The 27,364-nt window shown below is 59.7% G+C and overlaps 1 protein-coding gene across 10 annotated transcripts in view; it reads right to left on the bottom strand.

Moving 5' to 3' along the window:
• Window positions 1–27,364, bottom strand: part of CAMTA1 (calmodulin binding transcription activator 1) — an 817,260-nt gene that overhangs the window by 61,502 nt on the left and 728,394 nt on the right. For 7 of the 10 annotated variants that reach the window (XM_044237054.1, XM_044237053.1, XM_044237057.1 and 4 more), the window contains 4 exons: window positions 26,208–26,348; window positions 22,779–24,625; window positions 18,166–18,292; window positions 12,973–13,107 (listed from right to left, as the gene is read on the bottom strand). In XM_044237054.1, coding sequence (XP_044092989.1) covers window positions 12,973–13,107; window positions 18,166–18,292; window positions 22,779–24,625; window positions 26,208–26,348 — 2,250 coding nt within the window. Of the gene's footprint in view, window positions 1–12,972; window positions 13,108–18,165; window positions 18,293–22,778; window positions 24,626–26,207; window positions 26,349–27,364 lie in introns of those variants that run through there. The other 3 variants (XM_044237060.1, XM_044237058.1, XM_044237061.1) reach the window with 3 other exon arrangements.

Raw genomic sequence — 27,364 nt, 5'->3', positions numbered from 1 at the left:
TAAAAAATTTAACCTCACCCCAAAAGAGGTCTGGCCTCTATCCTTGCCTTTGGGAGGTGATCTCTAAGCCCTTAGAATGTTCTGCTTTATGGGAGTGTCTTTGTTTGCCTGGGGGCCTCTGGTGGCTGGCTGTCCAGCAATGTGATTTAAGGTAAGGGCTGGTCACAGAGGGTATTTAAAGGGTGGGGTTGGCCACACGAAAAGGACCAAAAACGTGATTTAGGGCGGGGCTTTTGGTCACACAGGATCAGCCAAGTCTAGAGAGGCTGGGAAAGAATCAGCGGGTGGACAAGGACTCATGCTCACCCAGCGGAGCCCCTGTAAACGCTCTGGATGCAGGGGCTCCTGCGAGCTTCCTTGGTTGGTGATACTCCGCCAGCACCGGCCCCCACTGATGTCGGGCAAACAGACACTGTCCATGACTCCACAGGGTGGCCTCCCGGTCTCTGCCCTCAGCACATCCTCCCTTGGCTGGTTTTAATCTGTGTCCTTTTCACATAATAAACTCTGAGGGTAATGGCTTTGTGGGTTCTGTGAATCCTTTCAGTGCATTACTGAACCTGAGCATTAGGTCTTAGGCACCCCAGAACTTGCAGTTCGTATCAGAAGTCAGAGGGTCTTGTATGGACTGGGCATCTCAGACCTCACAGTTGGCTAACTCACTCAGATTCTTTCTACATATGAAGAGCACTGCCATGAACAAACATTAAAGTTTTCAGGATCAGCCCCTGTCAAACACATTCCCTTCCTGATGGGGGCACAGAGGGATACCCCTGGCTCTCGTGTGTTCCCATAAACTCTCAGAATCTGCCCCTATGGAGTTGTGTTGTCTGGTCTGTCTTGTGTCCTGGGCTGTGAGCTCCCCAGGGCAGGGGCCTGCACAGTTGACTTATAAAACCCTGGATCCAGCAGAGCGCCTCTTGGGAGGCAATGGTACCCGGTCAGTTCGCAACACCCTCCTCAGCTTGCCTGACATCAGGGAGGACATCAGGGATGCTACAGCCTAAAGCTAAGGTTAGTCAGCAGTGAGGACGATGACCATAAAACACCACTGATTGTCCATCAGTCCACCCATCGGTCTACCCATCAGCCCATCCATCCATCCATCCATCCATCCATCCATCTGTCCTTCCATCCCTGGAAGAAACATTTATGGAGTACCCACTATGTTCTTAGTCTCTTAGGACATGATAATAATTAAGATAGAAGTCCTTGGCTTCACGATTCAGCTGTATTCTCAACTTTGACAATTTCGTCCACATGCCTTAGCCCATTTCATGCAATGCCACCTCCATGCAGACGTGTCGCAGACTTCGCTCTCCTGCCATGTGTTTCTCTGAGCTCTGGAGCCAATAGCCACTCGCTCACTATTGATTTTTCACATCATGTCCCAAAGGCCCTTCAAACTCAGCCCAACTTGTGACTAGTCCTCTCCGGTGTGAATGACACAGAACTCCCATATTTAATCCATCTACAATTCATGAGTTGTCACCTCCTAATTGTCTCTTGCTCTGCCCCTTCTCTCCAGAACCACCAAGTCCAGCATCATCCCCAGCCCAGAGGATTCACTGGTCTATCCTCACCCACTCTGACCCTCCTTCTGCCATTGTCCAAACAGCAGCCAAGGGCCCTTCTCGAAATACACACCCTGGCCGTGTCTCAAACCCTCAGTGTCTTCCCTCCTCTTGGGGACAAAGCCAGCTCTCCTTAGCCTGACCCACACAGCCTTATCCTTGAGCACCCAGACTAGCCTTTCTGGTCTTATCCCCCTTCCCTCTCTACCTCACCAGCCTTCCCATGCTCTCTTATACCCGTGAGGCTCCCTCCCACCACAGAGCTTTCTGTGGATGCTGTTCCCTCTGCCTGGAATATTCTTGCTTTTCCTCTTCATGGAGCAAACTTCTCCTTCCTCAGATCTCAGCTCAAGGGTCATTTCCTCAAGAAATTCCTCCCAGACATCCTGAGGAGTCATTCCGCAATTACAAGTGCCCCAAGCTCTTGGTTATTGGAGGCCTTGGAGGTCAGGTCTGATTTTTCCTCCACTAGATGGTAAGCGGGTTAAACACAGGCCCCTTCAAAAATGAACGTTTTGTTCATTTGTTTTGATTCTAGCACTTGGCCCAGTGCCTGGCACCAAATAGTGAATAAGCGATTACAAAGAATAATTGCAAATGGAGGAATTTACAAAGTGTGATGGGAAAGCCAAGTAAAAAGAAGGTGTCCTGCACATGGAGAAAAAGGGACAAGGTGGGGAACTGGCTTTTAGAGAGGAGGGGGCTTAGAGCAGATGTTTGGATTAGAAGGGATGGTATCCCATGCTGGATGGTGAGTTTATCCGGACCTTCCCAAGGAACAGGTGACCACCCTCTCCCCCCCAACAATGCTCCCTCAGCCCCATGCCTCCCTCCCTAACAGATCTCACTACACTGGGTTATGTTTGCTGGTTTCTTGTCTGTCTCTCCCAGTGGAGAGCACCTCGCACAGTGCCTAGCGCACACTGGGCGCTCCGTCCATCCTTTCTGAATGCATCGGTGGCATATAGCGTGGATGGGAAGACAAAGAAAGTGGCAGGAAACTGGCGATATGGGCTAAGAAAAGCCTAAGATAGGACAGTGACAGACCTGGGAGGAGGAAGCCCTGAGGGGGTTGAAAGTCCTAATTCACAGACTGCTTGGCTGAGCAGGGGAAGCATCCTAGGAGAGGAGCAGGGAGAAGGGATGCTTCTACCTCTGGAGGCCAGGTCAGAAGCAGCAGGTCGGAAGCAGGGAGAAGAGGCCCACTGTGTGGCAGTCAAGAGCGAGCAGGTGGAATCGGACCGGAAGTGTATGATTCTCTCTGCACCGCTGGCTGACTGCTGCGTCCGAGTGTCCTCGTGTGGAGGACGGCGCACCTTGTAGGCTGCTGGAAGTTTAGTGCACCAACACACGTAAATGCTTCATGGGTCGGGCCTGGCAGGGGTAACCCTGGGTGGGCAGCTCTGTCCTAACATGCAGCTTTTGCAGAAAGAGACAGTCATGGCGGCTCGGAGGTCTCCCAGTTCTCCCGTGTGTGTTAAGACGGCTGGATGCAGCTTGATGTCACAGAAATGACACACGTGGTCACCAGGGTGCTCCCGAGTGGGGTGAGGACTCCGGCAGGTTCCCTGCTCACGCGGCCAGTGCATCCGGGACTTGGGCAGCAGAAAGGACACCTGGGGCCCTCCCCCTCGGCTGATGTCAGAACCAGTCCCTCAACGTGAGGGTGGGTGCCGGGGGCTGCTTTTTCTCTCATCAGTGCGAATCGTAGGAAGGAGCATTAGCCCACTGGGCCAGGACACCTGAGCGAACACGGGCCACACCACGATGGCTCCGAGCCAGCTCATTTCGTCCTGGCCCCCAGAGCTCCGGCAGGTGCGGCGGTGGGGGAGGGGAGCATGCTGAACCAGGAGTCAGGAGGGGCTTCTGCCCCGAATCAGGTTTGGGACCAGTCGCCGCCCTTCTCTGGGCCCACATTCCTGCCAGAAGGATGGGGAGGTTGGGCTCGGTGCTGACTGAGCTCCCTTCAAGTTCTAACTCCCAAAGATTCGAAGTTTGTTTCTGGCGTGTCAACGATTTCCGCTCTGCTGCGGGTGTTTAAGATGTCTCCTGTTACTCCTACTAAGCACGGAGCGTCTGACACACCTGCCTGTCACTGTTTGTTCGCAAACAAAGGACTTCGGGTTCACAAGTGTAAAGCATCCTCGAGATCCTGCAGTGGAGGGAGCTGGTCTTCAGCCTGTCAGACTATTTTGTTCTTTTATTTTTCTTTTTTAAGATTTTACTTATTTGACAGACAGAGATCACAAGTAGGCGGAGAGGCAGGCGGACAGAGCAGGGGAAGCAGGCTCCCCACTGAGCAGAGAGCCCAATGCGGGGCTCGATCCCAGGACGCTGAGATCATGACCTGAGCCGAAGGCAGCGGCTTTAACCCACTGAGCCGCCCAGGCGCCCCAGACTATTTTGAATGGCTTGTCACAGGCGGGAACGAGGTCGCTGGGCTGCTCAGATAGATCGGAAACGTGTGTATTTTGGGGAGCTTTTAAAAGGAGAGGCCTTGCTCCTGGCCCTGGGCAGAGGCTGTTTTGCCTGCTCTGTCCCATGTGGAACTGGACTGAAGGGAGCAGTCTCCCCTCACCCAGCTCTGGGACCTCCGGGACTCACTTCCTCTGGGGGGCCAGACCAGCTCTGGCGCTGCCCCTGGCCTCTTCTTCCTGATGACGTTCTGAGTGTCAAAGTCTTAAGACCGTGGCTCCCCATGGCTGGTCAAACAGATCAACATCTCCATTCTTTTCCAGGGAGATAGATTCAGGGAGGCAGATCCCAGGAGACGCTAAGGAAGCCAGCTGACTTGACTGTCTGTATCCCCAAGCCTTCTGGTCTCTTTGGGGTCCAGCTTGGCCAAGAGACCTTTCGTTGGAAGTTACGGCGTCTGGAGCACGGCTGCCCCCATCCAAATGGTGTAGCAGGATAATGGGGTTCCCATACATTCCTTTGACGAGCTAGGGGTACAGTTGCCCGAGTGGGCCTGCCAGGAGGTCTTTGGGCCCATCTGCAGGATTCCTGCTTTCCGGCACCAGCCAGGGGTTTGGATGAGAGCCATCTCCACGGGGTCTGACATCCACATGCCCTTTGGCAGTAAGACACAGTTGGTTCCTGCCTTGGGGCTCACCCCCAGCCCCTGTACCCCAGTGGGGAGCAAGTGGGAGGGAGTTTGTCCCAGGGATTCGGAGCAGGTGCAGGATGACTCCCCAGGCCCAGGGACAGGGAAGCTGCTTTCCTGGGACCCACAAGTCTATGGGCCAACACCAGAAGGCAAGACAGGCAAAGCAGGACCTGTCCTTCCTCTTGCGGCACAGGAAGGGCAAGGTAGGGGAGACACAGCACCTCCTGGGTCAGGTAGGAGTCAGAGAGGCTCCTGGGCCTTCCTGCCCTGCCCTGGACCGGCTCTAAGTTCAGAGACAGGTTTGGCATCTTCTCATCCAGAACTTTCTACCATTTCTCTGGTTTTTTTTCAATTCATGTTGCTCCCTCTTGGCTGAGGGTATCCCTCCATGGGGCTTCATCCGCCTGGAACGCTCTGCCCCATGTTTCACCTGACAGGTGACACAGCTGCCCACATCCTTTTTCTTGACACCCTCTCCTCTCCAAGCCTCCCTGGGATCACGTCCTTCTATCTTCTTCCCGACTTGTTGGATGTGTCTCCCCAGGCTCTTGGCCAGCTCCTTTCTGTCTGACTTCCAAATGTCTGGGGGACGCCATGGTGGACCGGCCCCTCCCCCCTCCTTTATCAACGCTCTTCCATGGAGCGATGGCAGTTGGCTCATGACTTTAAATTCCATCTATGCCCTGATGACTCTTAAATTTTATCTCCACTCTGGCCTGTCGTTGACCTGCAGGCTTCCAGATGTACACTTGGTGACTCTAACAAGGCAGCGGAGTGTGACGGAACCGAAACCAAACTCCTCACTCGCCATCGCCCAAACCTGTTGCTTCTTCAAGCCCCTCCATCCCACAGAACAGTCCACTCTACCCCAGTTGTTCAGGCCCCAAGCCTAGGTACGACCCCTCATTCTCTCTCACCCTCCACGTTCAAATCACCCACAGAAGCCTTGACTCCGAACCCCCAACCGTGTCTCTTGGGACCTATTATTACGGGCCCCCCAGATCCCCCATGCCCCCATCGCCTCTTGCCTGTAGTATAAGAGCGTTGGACGGCTGGGGGTTTCAAAAACACAAACCCGAGGGTGTGACTCGCCAGCATAAAACCCTCCCGGGGCTCCCATTGTCCTCAGGATGAAATTCCAGCTCCCTCTCTTGGCTGAGGGGCTGCTCTCAGCCTGGCTTCCACTGACCTCCCTGGACCGCTGTCATTCCCCTATACCTTCCCTTCCTCTGCCCAGCGGCGCGCCTCCTCAGCTCCTCCCACATGGCAGGCTTGCCCTCTCCCTGGGGACCTTGTTCTTGTTAGTCCCATAGCCTGGAATGTTCTTCCCTCCCTCTTAGTGTGGCTGGCGCCCTTCCTGTCATATGGCCTTCCCAGAGAGGCCTCCTCGGAACCCCCCAACCTGAAGTAGCCGCGCCGGACCCTTTACCAGGCCACCATTTTAAACACTCTGACGTTTTCCCTTGTGATTTGTTTGTTGTCGTTTCTCTCCCACTGGAATATAAACTCCACAAGAATAAAGGTTCCCTGGAGCCTAGAGTGGGGTCTGGGGCCCAGCAGGTGAAGGACCGACGGCCCCTGGTAGAGGGAGGCGAGACGGGAGGCCAGGAGATGGCGCGCACATGTGAGGTGATGTCGGGCTGCGTGAAGGTGGTGCACAGGAGATGCAGAGAAGCAAGACAAATCGGAGGGGACAAAAGCATTAGGAGGGTGACGGGGCACGGGGAGGGGTGACTCCTGGCTTTCTGGTGAGGGGAAGGGTCTAGGAGATGGAGGGTTGCAGGGAGGCAACAAAAGAACGGTAGTGAGTAACATTTGGGACATGTTGACTTTGTCCAAGAGAAATCTGACAGCAGAGCTGTCTTGGGGGCAGTTAGATGGATGGTTCTGGATCTGAGGCGAGGCACAGAGGAGATATTGCACCTTCACCTTTGTGTACCATAGCGGAAGCCCTGGGTAGGGCCAAGCCCTCAGGGAAAAGAGAGTGGCCCAGAAGAGGGGGCCTATTCACGGCCATTCAACTTGCGGGCTCTCGGGACCTGTGACCCCGTTGACTGCCCCATCCCCTTGTGAGGCCCTCCAGACCCCAGGCTCTGTGGCTTCACCCTCTCCCAGTCCCTGCGACTCCCCTGACTGCTGCTTCTCCATCTCCACCACAGGCTCCTTCTGGAATGTTCGGCAAATGTATAGCCCACTTTCTCCTGGGGCACTCTCTTCTCCCTCTGCCCCAGAACGTGACCTCACTGGGCAATAAAGTTTTTGTAATTGATAATTACAGATGTAACTGGCCCTCATCCAATGATTGGTACCCTTACAAGAAGAGAAAATGGGGACACAGAGACACACAGGGGCAAGGTGCTGCATGATGACGGAGACAGAGATTGGAGTCACGCTGCCACTAGCCAAGGAATGTCAGGGATGGTCAGCCACCACCAGGGAATTCCCCTCTATCCCTTTCGGACGGAGCATGGCCATGCTGATGCCTTGATTTTGGACATCCAGCCCCTAGAGCTGTGAGAGAATATACTTGTTTTAAGCCTCTGAGTCTGTGGTCCTTGGTTCCAGGGGCCCCAGGACACTAATGCAACGGTCAAAGGTGAACTGGCTGAGCCTCCCACCTTGATGCCTCGGGGTGGGGAAGGGAGCTGGCAAGCCCATCCTATGAGAATACCCACATCTGCCCGAGCTCCGGGCTCCCTCCACAGATTGTCCTTTGCTTCCTGCAGCCAGGAGGGAGACGCAGAGGCCGCCTCCTCGGCCTCTGCAGATGCTGGCCTTGCTCCTCCGTGCTGGTTCTCTGCGGGGCACCATTTGTCACTGCTGCAAGGAGGCGGGTGAGGCCCAGCTCCAAGGTGACCCATTCCCTGCCACACAGAGGAGCCCTTCACAGATCTGTGTGCTGTGGCCCCAGCTGCAAACAGCAGATCACTTCTCCACGAGGCATCTGAGGACCAGGCCCCCGGGTTCCTGGTAAAGGAGGGCTAAGGACAGACACCCACCCCCAATCTGTAATGATGTAGACCCCACAAAGACCAGTTATGGGAAGAGCGCCCACGTTCAGAAGAAAGGCACTGGCCGGGCAGGCTGCAGCTCAGAGGCGGGGAAATCCCTGCCCCTGAGCTTCAAGTCCCACGTGTAAGACCAGGTCAAACCAGGCTTTTCTGCTGTCCCCTTGTCTCTGGAGTGAGGTCCGGGGCACACGGAAGCAGGTTAGCTTGTGCATAGAAGCACCCGTGAGATAACCCACTCCAGATGAACACCGGAAGGCTCTGGGCAGTACCCACTTCTTCCTTATGGGGGGGAGCCCCTACGTCGGTGCTCCTGAAGCTTCTCTAAAGTCCTCCCAGAGGCAAGTGAGGCCAGGCCCACAGGCACTGGCAATGAAGGGACTTCAAGGCACCTCTCCAAAGTCAAAGACAATTCCCTCCCGCTGTATGTCTTATCTTAAAAACTCTTGTGGATTTTATATTCAACTCCCTAAAATCAACTGCCTTGTTTTTAGTAAAACAGTGACATTCTACATGATTTACAACTCAGTTGCTTGGCTCTGTGTGTGTTCTCCCATGTGGACAGTTCAGCGTCACGCCAAGGCTCAGAGGAGGGTAGCTGGGAGGTGGGTTGTGGGTCTGCAGGAGGGAGGGAGGCAGGTGAGGAGCAGCTGGCACAAGCCATTCGTCAGAACACCCTGGAGTGTCACTACGGGAGGGAAAAAAACACGCAGAGGCTTCTGGGGGCCAGTCTCACAGTTGGAGTGGCCTCTCCTGTTGCCATTGGGCTACCCCCACCATCTCTAGGTCAGTGTGTGGTCTCTGACTCTGGTGGAATGAGGCTGCTCCATCAGGGGAGAGGCTGGCAGGAGCACAGCCACAGTGGGGGGGAGGCAGCCTGGAGGCCAGGCAGCTCGGAGGTGGGGGCTGAGCTGGGGACACCCCAGCTACACACCTTCCGTCCGTTAGCACAGAGGGTTTGGTCAGTGCAGAAGATCAAATGGGGAGGCCAAATCTTGCCTTTCCTTCTCTCGGCTTCCTTAGCAGGGAGTAGCTCTCCCTACTCTTGATCTTTCCAGATGTTTAACCCCCTGGAGGCTGGCTTCACGGCCCCAGCGCCCGCCCGCAGCGCTGGTGAGTGCTCACCTTGCCCTGGGGCTTCCTATACTGAATCCTTTCCAGCCTCTGCTCCCCACTCAACTGGAGATGACAAGGTCCCTTTCCTGCCCCTGAGGGTCAGCAGGAGGCCTGTCCAGGTGGCCAGCTGGCAGGCGGAAGAAAGCTGCATCCAAGCCTCACTCGGATCCTGTCGCCCAGCCAGAGGCGCTGCTGCCTGAGAAGCTACTGAAAATAGTCTAAGTCTACGCAGCTTAGTGGGGATCCAAGAATGGGGCTGTGGGGGTGGGGCCGGGGGACCCTGGGGCTTCTCGAGCTGGCCTTGGTTAGAATTAGATAGCGGCAAGAAAAAGAACTGTGTGCCCAGAAGTTCCACTCATCTTCTATTCCAGGGACAGGAGTCACTTAAAGGTGTCCCGGTGCCCTTGGTGAGTTGGGAGCCCCACCCCCTCCACTCCGGGAGCCGGAGCCGGAGCTGCAGTGTCAGATGGCCTGGGTGTATCCTTTTTGCAAACAGGCACAGGGAGATCATCAACACAGCCAGCGCATCCTCTCCCTGAGCAGCACAGCCCGGGTTGTGTGTGTCTGCAGGACCTAGAGCAGGCAGAAGAGACATTTCCCAGAGTCCCTCCACGAACGCCTCCAGGGTAAACTCGGTCTGACTGCCTGTAGCCTGGAAGAGGTCCCACTGCCTTCCCTAATGCACAGCTGGCCTGCCCCAGACGCTCTGCGGCCAGGCCCTGGGAAATCTGTGCTGAATTTGCACCTTTGGGTTAAGAAACGGTGAAAATGGTAGTTCTCCGAGTAGCGTGGCCAAAGCCAGCCCCGGCTCCATCCACCCCTTCAGCCCTTGCTGCCCCCTCTCCCTGGGATCCTCCTTTTCATCCCTCCTGGCTTAGCTGATGCCTGCTCAGGCTTGATGTCTTAGGTCGGGGAAGCCTTCCTGCCCACCGGGCCGGACTGAGCTCCTCTGATGTACCCGGTGGGCACTCAGTCACCCCCGCGCGCATTCACAGGACAAAGACGCATTGTGGCCTGCAACCTGTCAGCCGGCGCTAGGCAGCGGGGCTCCAGGCGGACAGGGCTGGGGGTGGGTGGGTGAGGGCGAAGCCACCTGGCTCTGGCGGAGGAGCTGCAGCTCTCGGGACCGGGAGGGCCGCGCTTCCGAAGTCCGCCCCAGCTCTCTAAGTGCTGGAGGCAGCGCCCCCTTCCCCCCACACCCATCTCCTCCTTCGGTCTCCGCCTGGATGGCTGCGCTCTCGGGTGCGATTTGGGGGCGGAGGTCCAAGCGCTTCGCCGGAGGGGCTCGCCCTGCACCCGGCCCGTTGGCTCAGACAAAGGCTGCGCCGGGAACAAAGGCTGCACCACCGCGGCCGCGCGGGTTTGCGGCGCTCCACGCTCGTGCTTCCACGCGGCCTTCCGTCTGGCAAACATCCACTTTAAAAACTCAGATGAAGGCAGAATCTCTTCCCCAAACAGTCCTCCCCCTCCGGGAGGGGGGAGGGGCGAAGGGCGCCCCCACGGTCGGGAGCACAGCGGCGGGGGCGCAGGCAGGGCCGGCGGCTGGGCTGCGAGCGCGCGGCGCTCCCCGCGGCTCTCCGGTCCCGCAGGGCTGGGGAGAGGCGCGGCCCGCCGGGTGCGCGGTGCCCTGCCGCAGTCGGGGCGGGTGCGAGGCGCCCCTGCATTGCAGAGCGCGGGGTGCTGAGGGGGGCGCGGGCGGGCGTGCCTGCGTGCGCGCGTGTGCGTGCGCGCGTGTGTGCACGCGCGCCGCCCAGCCGCCGCGCCCCAGTTTGCTCGGCGCTGCAGTCCCTCGCCCCCTCCCCTTTGCACCCCTCTCCTCCCCCTCACCGCCGCAGCACGCGCGTCCCCGCCTCCCAGCAGCTCCCCGGGCGAGTCTGCCCAGTAACTGTGGGGGCGGGAGGGGAGAGAGGAGCTGGAAGGAAGGCTGCCGCCGGCCTGCTCCCTGCAGCGTCCTCCCCCACGCGAAGTTCACTGCCAAGCCACAGGGCTGGCCAGAGGCCCGTGGACCCCTACCCTCGGGGCTGTCCCAGCTGTCCCTTCGGCATGAGGCAGATTCTGCCCTGGCGCTGCGGCTGCAGTTCGGGCTCCCCCTCCCCCCACGGCTATTATTTATCAGGCGGGTGAAATCCTGGGCAACTTTTCCTGCCGTGATTAAGGCACTTGTATTCGTTTAGGGGAAGGGAGGGTCTCATGGTTCCTCTGCTCTGGCCACTTTCCCCTCCCATTACTTGAAAGGATACCTGTCCAAGAGCAGAGGGAGAGGGATTCATGAGGTCTCGTGGGGGACCTGGTCTGTTCCCTGTCGGGGGTGGGCCTCTCCTGTCTTTTCCAACCTGTCATCTCTCCCGTGTATTTTGCCAGGGGCTGGAGGACGAGTATTTCAACTGGAGGCCTCTTGGAGGTCTGAGCTCCTAGTCCCCTGGGGAAGGGTCTGCTGGGGATCAGGCGTCCCCTTGGTGCAGGCTCATTGCCTCAGGGACCTGGTATGGCCGAGGGCTGAGACGTGTGTTTGTGATGAAGCAGAGGTGTTTTCCTTTCCCCATGGTCTCCGTCCCAGCATCCACCCCTGCTAGTAACCTCAGGGTGCAGCTTGCTCCCTGGGCTTCCACGAGGGGCTGGCTGGTGTTTCCTGTGCTCCAAGGGACTGCCTGGCTGAGGCTTGGCTCTCGGAAGGGCTCCATCTCCCAGGCAGGTCCTACATGGGTCCTCACCCCTGGGGGGGTGACCTGGTCACTCCGGGAGAGCCGGGATTCTGCAGAGTACCCCATCCAATTTCCCGTTTGTTTTGCAAAACCCAAACCGGATTTCCTGAGCAGGAGCCCGGTCGCCCCGCCCTTCTCTGTTGCAGTCCTGCAGGCCGTCATCCCAGCTCCGGCGGCTCCAGGCTCGCCCAGGGTGGCTGCCAAGTCCAGCCCGGGGCTCCCACGCTGCTACTGCCAGGGTGCCAATGTCTGCTGACCCAAAGCCACCTCTGGGAACAGCCTGGAGGCTTTCGGTGGCCAGGGTGGCCGCCAGGAACCCTGTCGCTGCTGGAGCGGGGCAGGGATGAGGCTGAGGTTTGCACAGGGGGCGGCTCAGGAAAGCTGCCCGGGGCATGTGCCCACGCCCAGAAAATCCTCCAGCCGCCAGCAGCCAGGGGGACGTCTGGGAGTCGGCAAGGCCAAGCGCTGCTGTGTGCAGAGGGGAGAGGTGCTTAAGGAAATGATCCCTACAGAGGGCCCAGGGGGCTGATGAGGTCTCTGGCAAGTACCCCACAGACTGATGCTCCTCTGGGCTGCCCTGAAACTGACGTGTGTGCAGCCATCGCTCCCACTCTGGCCCGGGGCCCGCGAGCAGACTACTAGCTCGGCGCCCCAGGCCAGCTCCAGGGCTTCTGCTAGGCATGCTCAGAGCTGGGCAGCCTTCCCCCACCTGTCTTTGGCAGCTTTTCTCTGCCGAGCCTCCAGGGCCAACCTTCACTCATGTTCAAGGCCAGTGGCTCTGAGAGAGCCATCCTGGGACAGCAGGTCCTGCCTCTTCCATCTGAGCCTATTGGGGCTCCCTGGCCCTCCACCGTCAGCCATGATGATGATCCCGGACTTGGTTCAGATGCTCTATGGGGCAGAGGCTAAGGTAGAAACAGCCTGGAAGCCGGGGGTCACAGGTGTTGGAGGGCTTCCTCGAGGTTTGGTCTGTTATCCCCAGGAGGCAAAAGCACTTAATACAACCCCCCACACACACCCCATCAAGGACTTGGAACATGTAAGGAGCCGAGCCTGAGCCACCTCCCCTGGATGGCCCACTCTGCTTTCATCACGAAGAGGCTCAGGACTTGGGGATGGCCTCCAGGGGCTCTCTCTTCGAGGACACCCTAGAAATTGGCTTGGGGGGGGCAGGAGAACACACGCAGACCCAGCTTCTCAGGCCCTGTCCAGAGAGGAACGTTTGAGCAACTTGGGGTTTATCTGGCCACTCAGATCCCTGGGTGGCAGGCCCAAGCTCATCCACTTCCTTCTGTGGCAGAGACCTAGATTAGGAAGAGCAGCTCAGTCGGTCCGTCTGTGGTGGAGACTTCTGCCCCAAGTGGACGTTAGGGAATCTGAATGCTTCTTTCTTTCTCACACCCTGTACACAGGGTCCCCAAGGGTCCCTTTTCCTCAGCACCTGGCAACCCGAGCGCCGTTCTTACCGTCCAGTGACAGCCAGTCATGCTGTGAGGAAGGGAGTGTGGGCAGGGCCCGAGCTTTGTACTCAAACACCACTGAGTTGGAGATGATCTGGTTGTTGAAGGCAACTTGTAGGGTCACAAGACCAGTGTCATGGGCTGCAAGAAAAGGAAAGAGAGGTCAGGGTCGGGTCGGGGGTGGGCACTGTTCCGTCTGTTGTACCACACAGGAACCTGGAGGGCCCCTTCCCCACGCCCCCTCCCTGGGTGACCCTGCTTCTGCCTGCTCCTTCCTTGAAGCCCAGACGTAGTGCTTCTCCTTCCAGGAAACGTCTCTGGATGCCAGACTCAGGCAGACGCCCTGTGATCACTCCCAAACCCCGTATTGTAATCGCCTCCGCTCCCTGGTGAGGACAGGTACCAGAAGTCAGTGCGGATTTGCTGAATGAATGCGTGAACGAGTGGGCCCCAACCCTGCCCGTGGCTGCCTGACTTCTCCCGCATCCCCTCCCTCCTAGACGGAGTCCAGAAACAGCATTTGGTGCCGAGTCTTGGTGCTTATTTCTCTGTTTCATCCTCTCCTGCAAGCTTGTCCTGCTGTACTCAGCACGGCCTCCCATGTATTTTCAGAAGTTCCCCTGCCTTCCCGACGAGGGCAAGAGCCTCAGCCGTGCCTGTTACTCTGGGCCCACGGGGGCCGATCCGGGCGCGCTCGTACGAAGCTTAGGGCTCCCTTCCATGCCAAGACGGTGGCCTTTGGGAAGGCAGGCCCCTGTGGGTCTCATTAACCCTTCTGTCCCCAACATAGGGCTCAATGAAGACTGCATGGCTTGAATTAACAGCTGGACATTCTCTGTGTCGGCAAGAAGAGAGCCCGCCCCTGGAGGAAACCTGCTTTGGTTCTGGGGTAAAAGGGGCTGCACAGCTCCTGTTGAAATCTTGGGGGCAGTGGCCCCCAGAGATGGCCCCGGGGGCACAGTACGGGTGTGCAGCCTGCTCACCCCACCAGGCCTCGTCCTCTGGTAGACGTCAGGGCTCTGTGCTCTCTGCCCTGCTTTTTTGGAACACCAGATACCAGTGCCCGGGGCCTCCCCAGGACAGATTTCCAGGGAGGACGCACACAGCGATCATGTTACTGCTCGGGCACTTGGTTTGCAGTTTACAGACTTGAGAAAGCCGTCCAGGTCAGCTGCTCCCCGGGGCAGCGTAGAGCTCCGGCTTCCCTCTGAGGCAGACCTTGCTTCCCATGGGAAAGCCAGCTCATTGAGCTGTGGCCTCTGTTCCTCCCAGGTAGACGTGTGATGCCACTGTCCCCAGAGCAGGTCTTCAGGATGTCATTGCCCCAGGAGGACCAGTGGGTTTTCCCCTCCACTTTCGACCCCGGTGTGGTCTCTTAGCTCCAGACCAGAAGCCGAACTAGCTGGCTGCATGGTGGGCTTGGAGGAGGGGGTCCTGTAGGACGGACTGCAGTGCCTCCCTGGGCAGGGGCTCCCGGCCAAGTCCAGAACCTCCGGCAGCCCTGACAGCGTCCCCAGGCAGACTTCCAAGTTCATGGTCACTCATCCTCCCTGGAGCTTTGCCTTGTTTACCAACAGGAGAAAACGCAGCCTGCCACACCCCAGCTGCACCTGCTCAGCTCCGAGCCCATCAGCGGCTCTCCCGGCGTCAGCAGGAGGCTTCTCTGTGTCACATGTTTTGACCCGGGAGGGTGGGGAGTTCCTCAACCCCTGCTCTTCTCCACACCTTCCGGCATCTCCTGGCACTTGTGCCACCTGTGATGCTGGAATGTGGACGATCGAAAGCATCCCCTCCTTCCGTGGGGATACAGAACGGAGAGGACCTATCGTAGTCTCCGGGTCCCAGACCAGCAGCTGGGTGCAGGCAGGCCACTGCGCAGGGCGCGTCCTCGGCTCGCTCCCTCCCCTCGTTCAGAGCATCAGCGGGTGCTGGCCCCTCCTCTGGTCTCCAACCCCCCTGCCACCGCTCTGAGCCAAGCTGCCGGCCTTTCTCCCCTCAAGTCCTGCTGCGGGCAACCTCAGCCATCCGGAGACCCACCTGTTCCTGCCAGGATGCTGTCGGGGGGTGGGGGGCTACGTCCCAAAGCCCCCACCTGAAACTGGTGGGAATGCGTTGCCCAGGGAGCTCCCCTCTTGAAGTCAGGAAGGATCACCCGTCTGCCCGCTTCCTACGGCTTCCGAGTTTCTGTTCTTCCTCCCAGCAATGTGTTCTCCCACGCACCCGGAATCATCTTTTAGAGACATAATTTAGATCGCATCTCTTCCCTACTTAAAACTAATGGCTTCCCGTTGCAAGTGAAACCAAATCAGACTCCTTCCCGTGACTCCGAAGGATGGACAGGGGTTGGTCCCCACCATCTTCTCCAGCCCTGCAGTGTTCGGCTCCTCCACAACCTGTTCCACTTTCCCCCAGACTTGCTTGGCGATTTGTCTCCTTATTTCTTTCTGTCTCTTGCAGTAAAGTGTAAGCTTCACGAGAGCTGGGCGCAGGTCTGTCTTAGTCGCCTCTTCGTGCCCAGGGCCAAGGTCAGTGCCTGGCATGGTACAGCCCCTCAACTGTTTGTTGAATGAATTGCTTCAAAATGCAGTGCATTTGCCCACCTCAAGTTGAATTCTACCCCTTACATTTGGGGACCTCCCAGGAATCCAGGGTAGGGCTGTCCTACCAGCCAAGTCTTCTGGTTGGTGGCTTCTCCTGTCTCCTCCTGAGCCCAGGGGTGCCTTTCCTGAGGTCCCAGGTCTTCTGTCATCACACCCCTCACCCTGAGCTCAGTGCCCTGACTTGGTTGTCTCTCTCCTGAACTTGGAGCACTACCGAGATCTTGTAGGGGGCAGACTCCATGCTCGTGGGTCTGTGGCCCATGGTGGTAGGGGACCGTGTTCCTGGTCAGGGTCTGGTCTCTTCATCAGGGTGCCGGGCTAGTGAGTGGCAGCCACGTGTGCCCCCGGTGTCCCCTCCTCCCGTGTCATTCCCTGCTCCTAAGGTGTCTCGTCTTGTGCTCCCCAGCCTCTGGGCCCTTCTCTCTGGCAAGGCCAGTTTGGCTCTGGATTCAGGTGTTCCTTCCACAAGATCAGCTCATTCTCCTGAGCCCTCGGAAGGCTCAGGGAGGGGCCCCCCCGCAGCCAGTCTACACCCGCCCCCCTCCCACCAAGGCAGTGGTTTGTTTGCATGATTGATTCCTCCCTGGGCCGATTGCTCCTCGGGGTCAGAGTTGGGTTGAGGGGCTGGGTCTTCAACCCTACTCCATCCTAGATGCCTAAGCAGGGCCTCGTATACCATCTGATAAGTGAAGGAACGCACGCCTACACCCAGCACTGTCTTACAGAGTGACATGCTTTAGTTTGGGCCGGAAAGCAGAGCAGTCCCAAGGGGACCCCCTCTTTGTGGTTAGTTGCAGAGCAAAAGGGTGCTCGAGCTGTGGGGCCCGGCTCTCTGTGTCTGTCTGAGCCTGTGGCTTCTCATCTCTGGGTCCAAGACGTGCTCTGTTAGAGGAGCTGAACCCCTGGCAGACACGCTGGCTTAGGCAGACTCTGTTGCCAGGGTTTGGGACCCAGGAAGGCTCTGACACCAGCACGGCGGCCTGCTGAGAGACCCAACAGTGCTGAGCCCCGCTCTTCCTTGACACAAATAGACCTAAGGCCTCCCACACAGAGCGCCTTCCCGAACTGAGCCGGGGAACCCAGTGCTTCATGGACCTTCCTCCCCCTCTGCTCTCACCCATCTGACAGCTGGCTTTTCAGATGTCGAAATGGAGGTCCCGAGGGGTCAAGTACGGGCCTAGAGTCACCAGATGGTAAGTGGCTATCTGGGGTGTGCTGTGATGCGCCAGGTCCTGGCTTGGGATGTTGTCCAGAGGGCATGCAAAGGCCAGTCTTTTTGTGGAAGGGTCAGATAACCTAGGACAGGCAAGGTCTGGGACCTCCGCCAGGCAAGACCCAGGTACCGGAAGTGGCTTCTATTTATAGAGCAGGCGAGTCCTGCTCCCGCAGCAGGTGGTGAGCTGACGGCATGATAACAGGCTGCCCTCTCCCCCCCGCCCCCTGGAACGGAGGTGGTGGCGAGCCACAGCGACATTGGCCACACAGCCCGGAGCCGTGCTAGGCTGACCCGCGCTGGCCTCCTGAGGGCTGTGCTCCAGGCCAGGCCGGGCTGCCGGGAGCAAAGGGGGCTAAGTGCGTCCTCTGGAGCTGGCCAGGCAGTGGTGGGGGCAGAGCCAGGATGGGGAGGCCACCCTGGGCATCATCCCTGCCTCTCTGCGATGTTTGTGGTGAGGGAGGTGCCAAGTTCACGTGGGGGCTAAACCTGGCAACCCAGTTCTAGAGCATTCTGCCCCGGCAGGCTGCACAGGGAGAGGAGCAAAAATGAAGGAAGAGCGTTCCATGTGGATCCAGGAGCCCCAGGCTAGGGGGGGCGGGGGGATGGTGTGGATGGAGGCAGAGAGCTGGGGTGGGCCAAGATTCCTGTTCCCACTTGTTTCTGCAAACCCTCAGTCTCCACAGGGAGCACTGGCTCCTTTTGTAGACGCCTGGCTTCAGATAGCACGAGGAAGGGCTTGCTCTCCGTTCCTTCTCCGGGCGAGCTGGACAGGCCATCCCTGGCGCTACCGTCAGCCCGAGGACACACTGCCCACCACAGGCACTGGGGACACCAGAACTCTGGAAACAGATTCCTTCACAAATACTGATCTCCTCGTGAAGTGCCCCGGCGGACACATGATGACCGGGGAAGACACGGATCCCGACTGCGTGGGCCTGGCAGGCTAGAGGTCCAGGAGTTGAGCAGACGGGAATGTCTGTCTAGCTAAGCAGATGATTGGGGGGGGGTGGGGAGGTGAAGGTCAGAGCCACAGGGACAGCAGAGGGCTCTTACTCCTGAAACTGGAAGCGGATTGTATGATGTGCCCTTTCCAGGGTGCGGGGCGTGGCTCCACATTCTCAAGGGAGTTCGCGCCCATTGTTCTCAGTTTGACCCTCCTTCCCAAGGCCGCCAGGTCTCCATCCCTCTCTGCACTGCTCAGTGCTCCGTGAGCCTCAACTGATGACGTTATACTAGTTGTTCGGGGACCCCTCCATCCCGGCGGGGGACCCTGAGGCTCAAAGTACTGACGTGACTTGTCCCAGGTGGCTCCCAGGCTGAGCTTTGGTGCAGCACTCCTGGCCCCCCCCCCCCGAACCCGTGGTGGGTGGCTGGCCCCCTCACCTGGGCAGTAGCAGCGCAGAACCCCGGGCTGAATCAAGGACGCAGGCACTGAGATCTGGTCGAACAGGCAGCTGTAATTATTGCTGGCTTCTTGCCACGGGCCTGTGATGAGAACCTTCACTCCTCCCTGGAGGGGACAGAGAGGAACGTCAGCCACAGCAGGAGGGAGGGACGGGAACTTGGGCCTTGCAGGCTGCCCCCGCCCCATGTGCTGGGTGACCGTGCCCAACTCCTGGACTCCAGAATGCCCTGGCTTTCCAGAACCGCTCTCCCAGGATGGCGGCAGGAAGGCCAAGCCTCTGGGGGGGGGGGTGGGGGGGTGGGCGGGGGTGGCCCACACGTTCCTTGCCTTCCTCAGCTAGCATCCTGCACTGCAACCAGCGGTTTTGGTCCCTGACCCTCTTCATGCAACTTTCAGTTCTAGGCGGAAGGCAGCACGGGGTTGTTCAAATCTTTTCAGCTTGCTACAGGCCAGGCAGGAGTCCTGGAGGGAAGGGGTGGGGAGGGAGGAAGCTTCTTCCGTCATTTACTTGCGTGCAGGGTTTGGGAACTCCGAGTTTTGAAAACAGGCCTGAGAACGTTAGTGTCACCCCAGAAACAGGGAGTTCTGGTGGGGATAGGGAGAGCTGCAGGAACCCCAGGGTAGAGCAGCGATCATGGGAGAGGGGGGCGCAGACGAGAACAGCTGCAGAAACAAAAATGGGGGAGGAGGGCTCAGAGTTGGAGGGGGTTGAGCGGGACAGGGGCTTAGAGCTGGGGCCTGGGGATGCGGCCCCTCTGGCTCTCCTTGGGTGGGCCACGCCAGGCCCCAGCCACCTTTCCCAGCAGGGGGCCCGAGACTCTCAGGACAGGGTGGAGAGCGCCACCTAGTGCCCAGGCTGCAGAAAACTGAGCGGCACACCTGCTCGAGACTGGGGGTGGGGAGCAGGGGGTGAGGGGTTCAGGCCCCCTTTCCCCATCTCTCCAGGACAGAGAAGCCAGACCCCAGCTGTCCCACCCCTGGTCCCCTCCTGAGACTCTCTCCTGCCAGTCACCAGTTCTTGCGTGGACCTTCCTTGGCACTGGCCCACCCCTACCATGGAGGGACCCCCAGCCTCAACACAAGGCTAACCCCCGGGCCGCCCACAACGCTCCTGGAACCCAGACCTGGACCAGAGCTGGCCTTGGGCATCAAGAGCAGGAGGGGGGTGTTTCCAGGGATGAGGGGAGGGGGGCTTTCCCACAGCCCAGCGCAGGAGGGACCTTTCCTGACTGACAGGCGTTCCACCTGGGCCCTTGGATGGGATGGGATGGTTTTGGAGAAGCCACCTCACTGCTAGGGGGACAGCAGAGATAGCTCAGGCCCAGAGGCCGAAAGCGAGAGGCCTGCTTCTGTCCCTCAGTACCCTCAGTAGCTGTGTGTCCTCAGCCAAGTGGCCCAACCTCTCTGGTGGCCCTTCGGGCCTTAACATTCCTTGGGGCTGATCCGTGGTTCCTTCAGGAGATTTGTGCTGTGGCAGGCCTGGGGCCCATGGGCTGGGGACCGGGCGCCGGGCACAGGTGAACCACAGGCCAGCTCAGGGCATGGCCCTCCCTGGATCCTGGGAAGCGGAAGAGCAGCAGCTTCAAAAAGCCACAGAAGGTTATCGTGCGAGAAGGAAGGAAACAAAGAACAACGGGGACCGGGAGCCGCTGGCGTGAAGCTGGGGCGGCCTGAGGAACAAAGAACTGGAGAACAGCAGGGCCCTCTCCATGGAAACCGCTGCAGGATGCGCTCAGCACCCGGAGGTTCGGGGGACCGTTCCCATGGCAACGAGGGCCTGGCTGCTGTCAATCCATTTGTGACGGTGACGCAGGCCCCTGATGGCTCTAACTGCAGCTTCCCCCGCCTGCTGCCGCCAACTGTCCCTGGAGGCAGATGACGAAGAGGGTTTGGGGGAGGGGAGGGGGCGGCAGACGCCATCTGAGGTCTGTGCCCTGGGAGCCCTGAGGTAAAGGACCCAGATTTCTGAGGCACCCAGGGCAGATCCTGGGGCACGGGCATGCGTATGCGTATACGTATGTGTGTGTGTGCACCATGTGTTGGGGGCCTGCTGCAGCTGCGGTGAAGAGGGGGAGAGAGCATCCGGGAAGTGGGAGGGAGGACACTCCCCAAAGAGACAGCAAGGTGACCCGGCCTTCGCTTTCCGGCGGAGGGGATTTTAGGGCCCGGATCGCTTAGCTCAAGAAGCGTCCCCGGGGCCTGGGTGACTTGCTATGGGTGTTGCTGTGTATCGTGTTCGGCAGAGCGTGGCTAGAACTGAGTGAGCTCTTGGCACCGTTGGCAAGGAGGGCAAGGGGCAAACGTGCCAGCCAGGGGGCTGTGAGGGGGTGAGAAGTGTCTCCGGATGGGGAACCCAGGAGGGGATGGCCCTTGCTGCTGGACGGGGGCCCAGTGGCCGGGGAGGAGGAAGTGGCTGGTCAGAGCCCATGGGGCCTCTGCAGAGGCCTCACCGTGTGGCCATCGGGCTCCAAAGGGACCAGCTGGGTGGCATCTGTGCATTTCCCAAATCAAATTGAAATTGAGTTGCTTTTGTTTCCTGGAAGCATCAAGGGCTTCTGGAAAACCAGGGCTGGACGCTCCCTCTCGGAGGAGCCCAGACCCACGTTCTTTCCTGCTCCCGTGCTGCCCTCACGTGGCAGGCTGCGGAACTAACTTTCCCTGAGGTACAGTTTGGCGACCTGCCGGTACTGGGGTACAGAACAGGGGACCAGGTCGGCTAATAGCCCCTTGCCAGTGCCCCCAAGCCCATGAAGGCCAGATGGCGGGCCTGAACCTGTCAGGGGGCCAGTGTGCACAGCCCAAGGCTGGGGAAAGCCGGCTCCTCTCCTGGGCCTCCAGTTCCCACAGGACTCAGGCTCTGGGGCGCCTCCAAGGGTCCTGAGAACCAAACCTCCCAGGCCTAGGCCATGCCTCTCAGCCATTTGCAGGAAGCGGAGGCCCAAGGAGCCAGGTCTCGCAGCTGACCTCTCGCTAGGCCCCCTCCCTGTTCCTTTGAGTTGCTTTCTTAGCCCTGGGTGGGGGGCAGGCGGCTGGGCTGAGCAGACCTGTCACTTGGGGTGGAGGGTGACACACCGTGGGTGCTATGCGGATGCCACTGAGCTCAGGATGGCTGACACGGTCAACCCGAGCCACACCACGGGTAGGCCTGGTCAGAATCTTCCAGAGTCTTGGGGAAGGAGCCATGGAGATGGATGGAAGGGGCGGTTGCTGCCCAAGTACTTTACTAGGTCCTTAACAACCAGCCAGTGAGATGAGACCCAAGAAAGGCAGCTAGTGACCTTGCCCCAGGTCACCAGCTAGTAAGTGTGGGTGCACACTCTCTGGCCCCAGCCCCATGCTCCTCAGCACTCAGGGTGACGGCCTCTGGACACCCACTAAACACGCTGCACAGGGACAGAGTGCAGGGCAGGAGCTGCTCTGTCCAGACCCCAACCGTCTTTCCAGGACCCCCTGGAACGGAGCCTGGGCTGCTGGCTGAGCTGATGTGCCACCTTCCTGAGAGCTGGGGACATTGGTGCCGGATTTTATTTGTGCTTTGCCATAAAAGAAAGAGCAGAGGGAGTAATGAGCCTTCCGGTCAGAGTTGTAACTGTGAGGCCCACAGTCCAGGTGACTTCCCCAAGGTTGTTAGCGGTCAACCCGTGAGAAGGAGGGACAGGAAACTGCTCAGTGGGCCTCAGTGGCCCAGCCATGGCAGCGGGGCAGGGAAGGGACGCCAGTGGGCCTCAAGCTGTGGCAACCACGGGACAATAAACAATATTCACTGATTCCTTATTACAGACAAATATTTTACCAAACATTCCTGGTACTACACCTTGCCCTGAGGAGGAGACTCTTGCCACTATTTAAGCGAGGAAACTGAGTCATAGAGAGGTGAAGTCACGGCAGAGCCCGACTGATGCCCCGGAGTCAGGGAACGTGTGTCCCAGGACAGCTCAGGCCACTCTGTCCCCTTCCTATGGCTTCTACCTCAGAGTAAAAGGCAAGGTTTCGTCTTTCCACTCCCCGCCATGGGGGCAAGACCTGCGTTTTCCGGGGCCCGGGCTGAGGAGAACCGGAGGTGGGGGCGGGGAGGCCACGGGGGGACATCCCGGGTCATGGAGCGTGCCTTTGATTTTACAGAGGCCGGGTTTACTCGCAAAACTTTCATGGATGGCTCTCCGAACGCCATGCCCTTCCTCGCACGGTGGCTGGGAATTCGCTTATGTTCTGATGCACTGAGTAAAGCGAATCAGGAATAATGGATATGGATGGCCTGTGGTGGTGATTTCTGAATTTGTTTTGTTTAGTTTCAGTAGCCCTAGGACATTAAAAAAAATAATAAAAATAAATAGATAGAAAGCCGAGCAAAACTCAGGTGGGATGTTAATACATGAGAAGCCAGGCTCTGGCAGGAGTGGGGAGGACCACCGGCCCCTTGGAGACCCGGGACTTTCCAGCTCGGTGAAGTCTGGGAACCACGGCTGGAGAAAGGCGGCGGGGACAGAGGAAAGGGACAGTTCTGTCTGCAGGGTCCAGAGCTTCCTCCAAAGGGCAGCCCCATGCACACCGGCCTCCCTGCGCCGTGCACTGGCGGGCCGCAGCAGCTTACCTCCGGGTATGACCACTCCGGGGAGTAGTCGGTCACCATGAACACCCGTGCGCTCGGCTGCAGCATCCCCAGCGCGCCCTGCGCGGGGCTGGCGGAGACCACCTCGGCCACGTGCATGTAGGCCATGGTGCCGGCCCCGCCCTCGGCCCCGCTCAGCTGCAGGCTCCCCTGCTGGGGGCTGCAGCAGGGGATGCACATCTCCGCCTGGGCGAAGGGCGCACGGGCCCCGTCTTCCGACTGGGAGAGCGCCGCGCCGTCCCCCGCCACCAGCTGGTGCCCATAGATGGTGCCGCTGCCCCCCTCCACGGAGATGAAGTCATTGATCAGGTCGGAGAACTGGTTGCTGAAGGAGATGTCGAAGTGGTCCAGGCTGAGCTCCATGTTGGAGGCGTTGCCCAGACCAGGCTGGGCCACGGGGTAGAGGCCCTGCACCACGTTGCCCGGGAGGACGGGGACCCCACCGGCGCCGCGGATCACCCCCGTGTTCTCGGGCTGCAGGTAGTGCTCGGAGCTACAGGCCTGCAGCTCTCCAGACTTGATCAGGCCCTCGCCCCCTTCGGCAACCTGCGAGGTCTCCATGGTGACCTCCCCTTCCGCAGCCATGGCCTGGAAGTTGGCCTGGAACTGCATGAGGTGGAGGGAGGAGGCGGACTCGAGCCTCGTCTCCACGTGGCCGCTGCAGGAGCTGGTTTGCGACGAGGCCTCCGTTTTCACCGTGGGCATCACGAAGGAGCCCCCGGAGTCGCTCAGGCTGCCGTGGGCGTTCTGCTCGAGGGGGAGGGGCTTGCTGGCGTCCTGCAGGAAGAAGCTCGGGGACGGGGTCTGGTGCACGTGGGGGCTGTGGCCCGTCTGGCTGAAGCTGGACGTGTAGTCCTTGTTGGAGTCTATGGCGCTGAAGTCCATCTGCTCCAGCGTGGTGCTGGGACTCAGGCCGCCGCCCGACGGCAGCAGGCTGGAGCCGGCGGTCAGGGTGAGGGAGCTGGACGCCGAGGCCGCCGCCGAGGACGAGTACGCTTCTTTGGCCATCTGCTGCTCGAAGGAGGTGTCCTCGGTCTTAATCTCCTTGGTGAGGACGGTGGTGAAGCCGAAGCCCCTGTCCACTGGCGGCGAGTGCCGCACGTTGGTGCTGACCATCTCCGCCTTCAGGCCTCCGCCCCCGTACGTCTGGCCCTGCTTTGGGTTATTGAGGAAACAGTCGGGGTCAAAGTTCATGGTGGTCTCTGGAATCTTCCGGCCGCCATCGAGGGTGGTGGAGAGGACCAGCTCTTCGGACACGTTGGTGGGCAGCATCGACAGGCTCTCCGAGCTGCCCGTGGTGGGGAAGGCGAACTTGTGGCCGTCGGAACTCACGGCCAGGACGAGGCCCTGAGAGGCGTCGGGCGAGAGGAGGTGGTGGTTGGGGCCGGTGGTGGGGGACATGGTGTACACGGCCTCGTTGGTGACCTCAGACATAAACACCGTGGCGCTCTGGGACAAGCTGCCCATCACGGAGGCCACGGCCATGCTGGACACGCCGGTGACCACGGGGCTGTCCGCCATGTCCGGGTCGCTGTTGAGCCCGCTGCTGATGGACACGGGGGAGCTCTGCGTCGTGTCGGGCACCTCCACCTGGTTGGTGGAGGACACCTCCGTGCTGTTCTGGTGCAGGAGCACGGGCTTGGCCACCTTGCCGTTCCTCTTCTCGCGGCCCGAGCCCTTGCCGTGGCTGTGCTCCTGCTTGCCCTCGGACACGTCATTGTGCTGCACCTCCGCGTGACTCCCGTGCCCCCCTGTCCGCGGCTCGACCTTCGGCGAGATGATACGGTGTTTGGCACTGTTGCACTTGTGGTGCCCACTGCTGCCCGCGCCTGTGGAGATCAGAGGCACACCACGCACACGTGCGAGCGCACACGCACACGCACACACACACACGCGCGCATGCAAAGAGAGCGTCAGAGCCGCGGCCGTGATGGACTCTGTCTCTGGGCAGCTGGGGCCTGGCCGAGCCTAGCCTGGGAGCCCAAGCAGCCCGCTGACCCCCGGGACAGGCGTGTACCCCATGCTCGGGATCTCGGGCTCACCGACCCCAATCCCTGGGCCTCTCACATGCTCCATGGAACCATCCTCCAGACTGGGGTGGGGGGGCTCTTTCCTTGGGGTGCCTTTACTATTACTAGCGATACTAATAGGAGCGCCTCAGGAGATGGGTCATTGGGAAGGAGAAGGTGGAGAGTCTGCTGTCCTCCAGGAAAATCCTTTCCACCTTCAGAGACAGACACCATTTACTGAAACAGCTCTTGCTGGCCAGGGAGGGGAGGGGGAGCTCAGCCCAGAGTGGTGGCCGCGTCTCTCTCCCCTCTCCCAACTTTCCATGCCTGTTCAGACTGCACAGAGCGTTTTGGAGGGCAGGGGTTGGAGAGTAATGTTCTCTCTCTGGATTAGCTCTCAGGCACCAGGACCAGATTGGGTTCTAGGCTTTGCTCCAGAGGCAGAAAGGTATCTGCCCCTCTCCTCTGTCTGGCCAGCCCGAGCCTGTCCTTAACTCTATGGGTCAAAATCCCTACAAGACCCAAGCAAAGACAGAGCCCTAAACCCCAGCCCAGTGGCAGAGAGGGAGAAAGCCCTAGGCCAAGGGCTTCTGAACTCTGGCCAGTCTCCGCAGGGCTTTCTGCACACGAGGCCAGGTCGGCTCTTCTCTTTTCTCTCCCCTCTGCCATTGTTTTCATTCCACACGAGGAGGGTCACTTCACTTCTGATAAAAGGGTGAATTCTCCTGCCGAGCCTATTATGGCCTCGCCACCATAATTCCTAAATGCATGATGCCTTGCGGAGAAGTGACATGACCGTCTAATGAAAATGTGTAATTAGGGCGGACGAGGAGGTGGGGAACGCGTATTTCGAAAAGCAAATACCGTCATCAGAAAAACAGACACGTGAGGACAGGGAGGATGGGACACTCTATTCTTGGAGGAGACTGAGGGTAAAGAAGGATTAGCCTGAGTGGGCCCACTGACTCCGGGCTGACCTCCCTGAAACGCGCATGTCAGCCCTGTGCCCGGGCACCTGGGCTTCCTGTGGACAATACCCAAGATGGGACCTGGAGAGTCCCTGCCGTGTGTAGACGAGGCCTGGAGCCCCAGCCCTAGGCTCTCCCCATCTCCGCTGCCCCCATCGCTAGAGGGAGCTGTGTCTCTGGAAATGGCTTCTCCTGCCCCAAGTGGGCTTCCCCACCAGCACCACGGGCCAGAATGAGGGTGAGTCTGTCCCCGGTGCTGTCCCGCCCTGTCCCCTGGCTCCTGGCCAACCCCACTGGGCTCACTGGACAGCAAGGCTACCTGTGGAGGAGAGCCACACCAGCTGTCTGGCAGAGCCCCTTCCCCGCCCGCAGGGGGCGCTGCCCACCCAAGCTCTCCGCCTGCCCCCTCCCTGCCCGCAGGGGGCGCTGCTCACCCAAGCTGCCCGTGCAGAGGCAGTTGTGCGTCCGAGGCTGTGGCTTGGTCTGGTGGCTGTCGAGGATCTGCTGCACCAGCTGCTCCACGGAGAAGCCTGAGCTGCTGTTTCCGTTGCTGCAGGTCCACTTGATGCCGTGGACTATGGGGAGAGAGAGGCAGAGGGGTGGTCAGAGGTCACCTGGTGCAGGGGCAGGGCCCGGGGGGTGCGGGGGCTGAGACCTGGGTCTTCTCGGAACATGGCTCCCCCTCTGCTGGGAGGCTGGCTCTAGGGGAGCCGATGCACATGGCGGGGGAGGGAGGTCAGAGGACGGAGCGGGGCAGGCTGGCCCCTCGGGCCTGCACTTCCAGGAGCTCCGTGCTCTTCCACTGCCGCCTCCTCCCTTCCCTGCAGTGCAGCCTGGGGAGAGGACGGCCTGGAGATCTGCTTCGGGAGTCCAAGTGCATGAGAGCAGCTCTTCCAGGAGCCCTGGAGTGGAGGAGAGCGGAGCCGGGAAGGAAGGAGAGGCGGCAGGCCTCTGAGGCCCCCTACCCTGCCCAGACTGTAGGCAGTGGAGATTTGGAGAGGAGACGGAGGCTGTGTGCCCGGGGTGGAGGCCCAGCCCTGGAGGGGAGCTTCTGTTTCTCGTTCTCACCTGACTTCTTGGCCTAGGGGGGCTGCAGCTAGGCCGTGGTGGGGGGAGGGGGGAATGAAGGGCCCGCATGACCCGGACGGTCGATGCCCACTGATGCCCCTGCATGGCCGACCCCGGGACCTCCGCTGTCCCTGCTGATGGGACGGATCCACAGACTGGCTGAGGGTGGTCCCCAGCTGCCCGCAGGACCGCGGCTGAAAGTCTAGATTAAACTGACTTGCCCACGGGGCCTGGGGGCTGATGGGTGTCTCGCCCACTCGTTCACGGTCCTCCGCCGGAGCTGCCGCGCGGGCTCGCCGGGCACGCGGCCCAGCCCAGCTCTCTCTGGAGGCTCTAGGGGGCTGGTTCCGGGGACAGAGAGGCCTCGGGGCTGGGGGCCAGTGCCCAGGGCTCTAGGAGGGACCCAGCCTGCTATGAAACAGGGACGGTGGGACCAGGTGGTCTGGGAAGAGAAGCAGGGCAGGGGCACGCCGGGGAGAGGCCAGTGGCTTTGCCAACGCAAGGACAGTTTCCTTTGTCCTCT

Source organism: Neovison vison, chromosome 2, assembly GCF_020171115.1.
Source record: "Neovison vison isolate M4711 chromosome 2, ASM_NN_V1, whole genome shotgun sequence".
NCBI classification, from domain to species: Eukaryota; Metazoa; Chordata; class Mammalia; order Carnivora; family Mustelidae; genus Neogale; species Neogale vison.
This window is presented reverse-complemented; position numbering and strand designations above follow the sequence as displayed.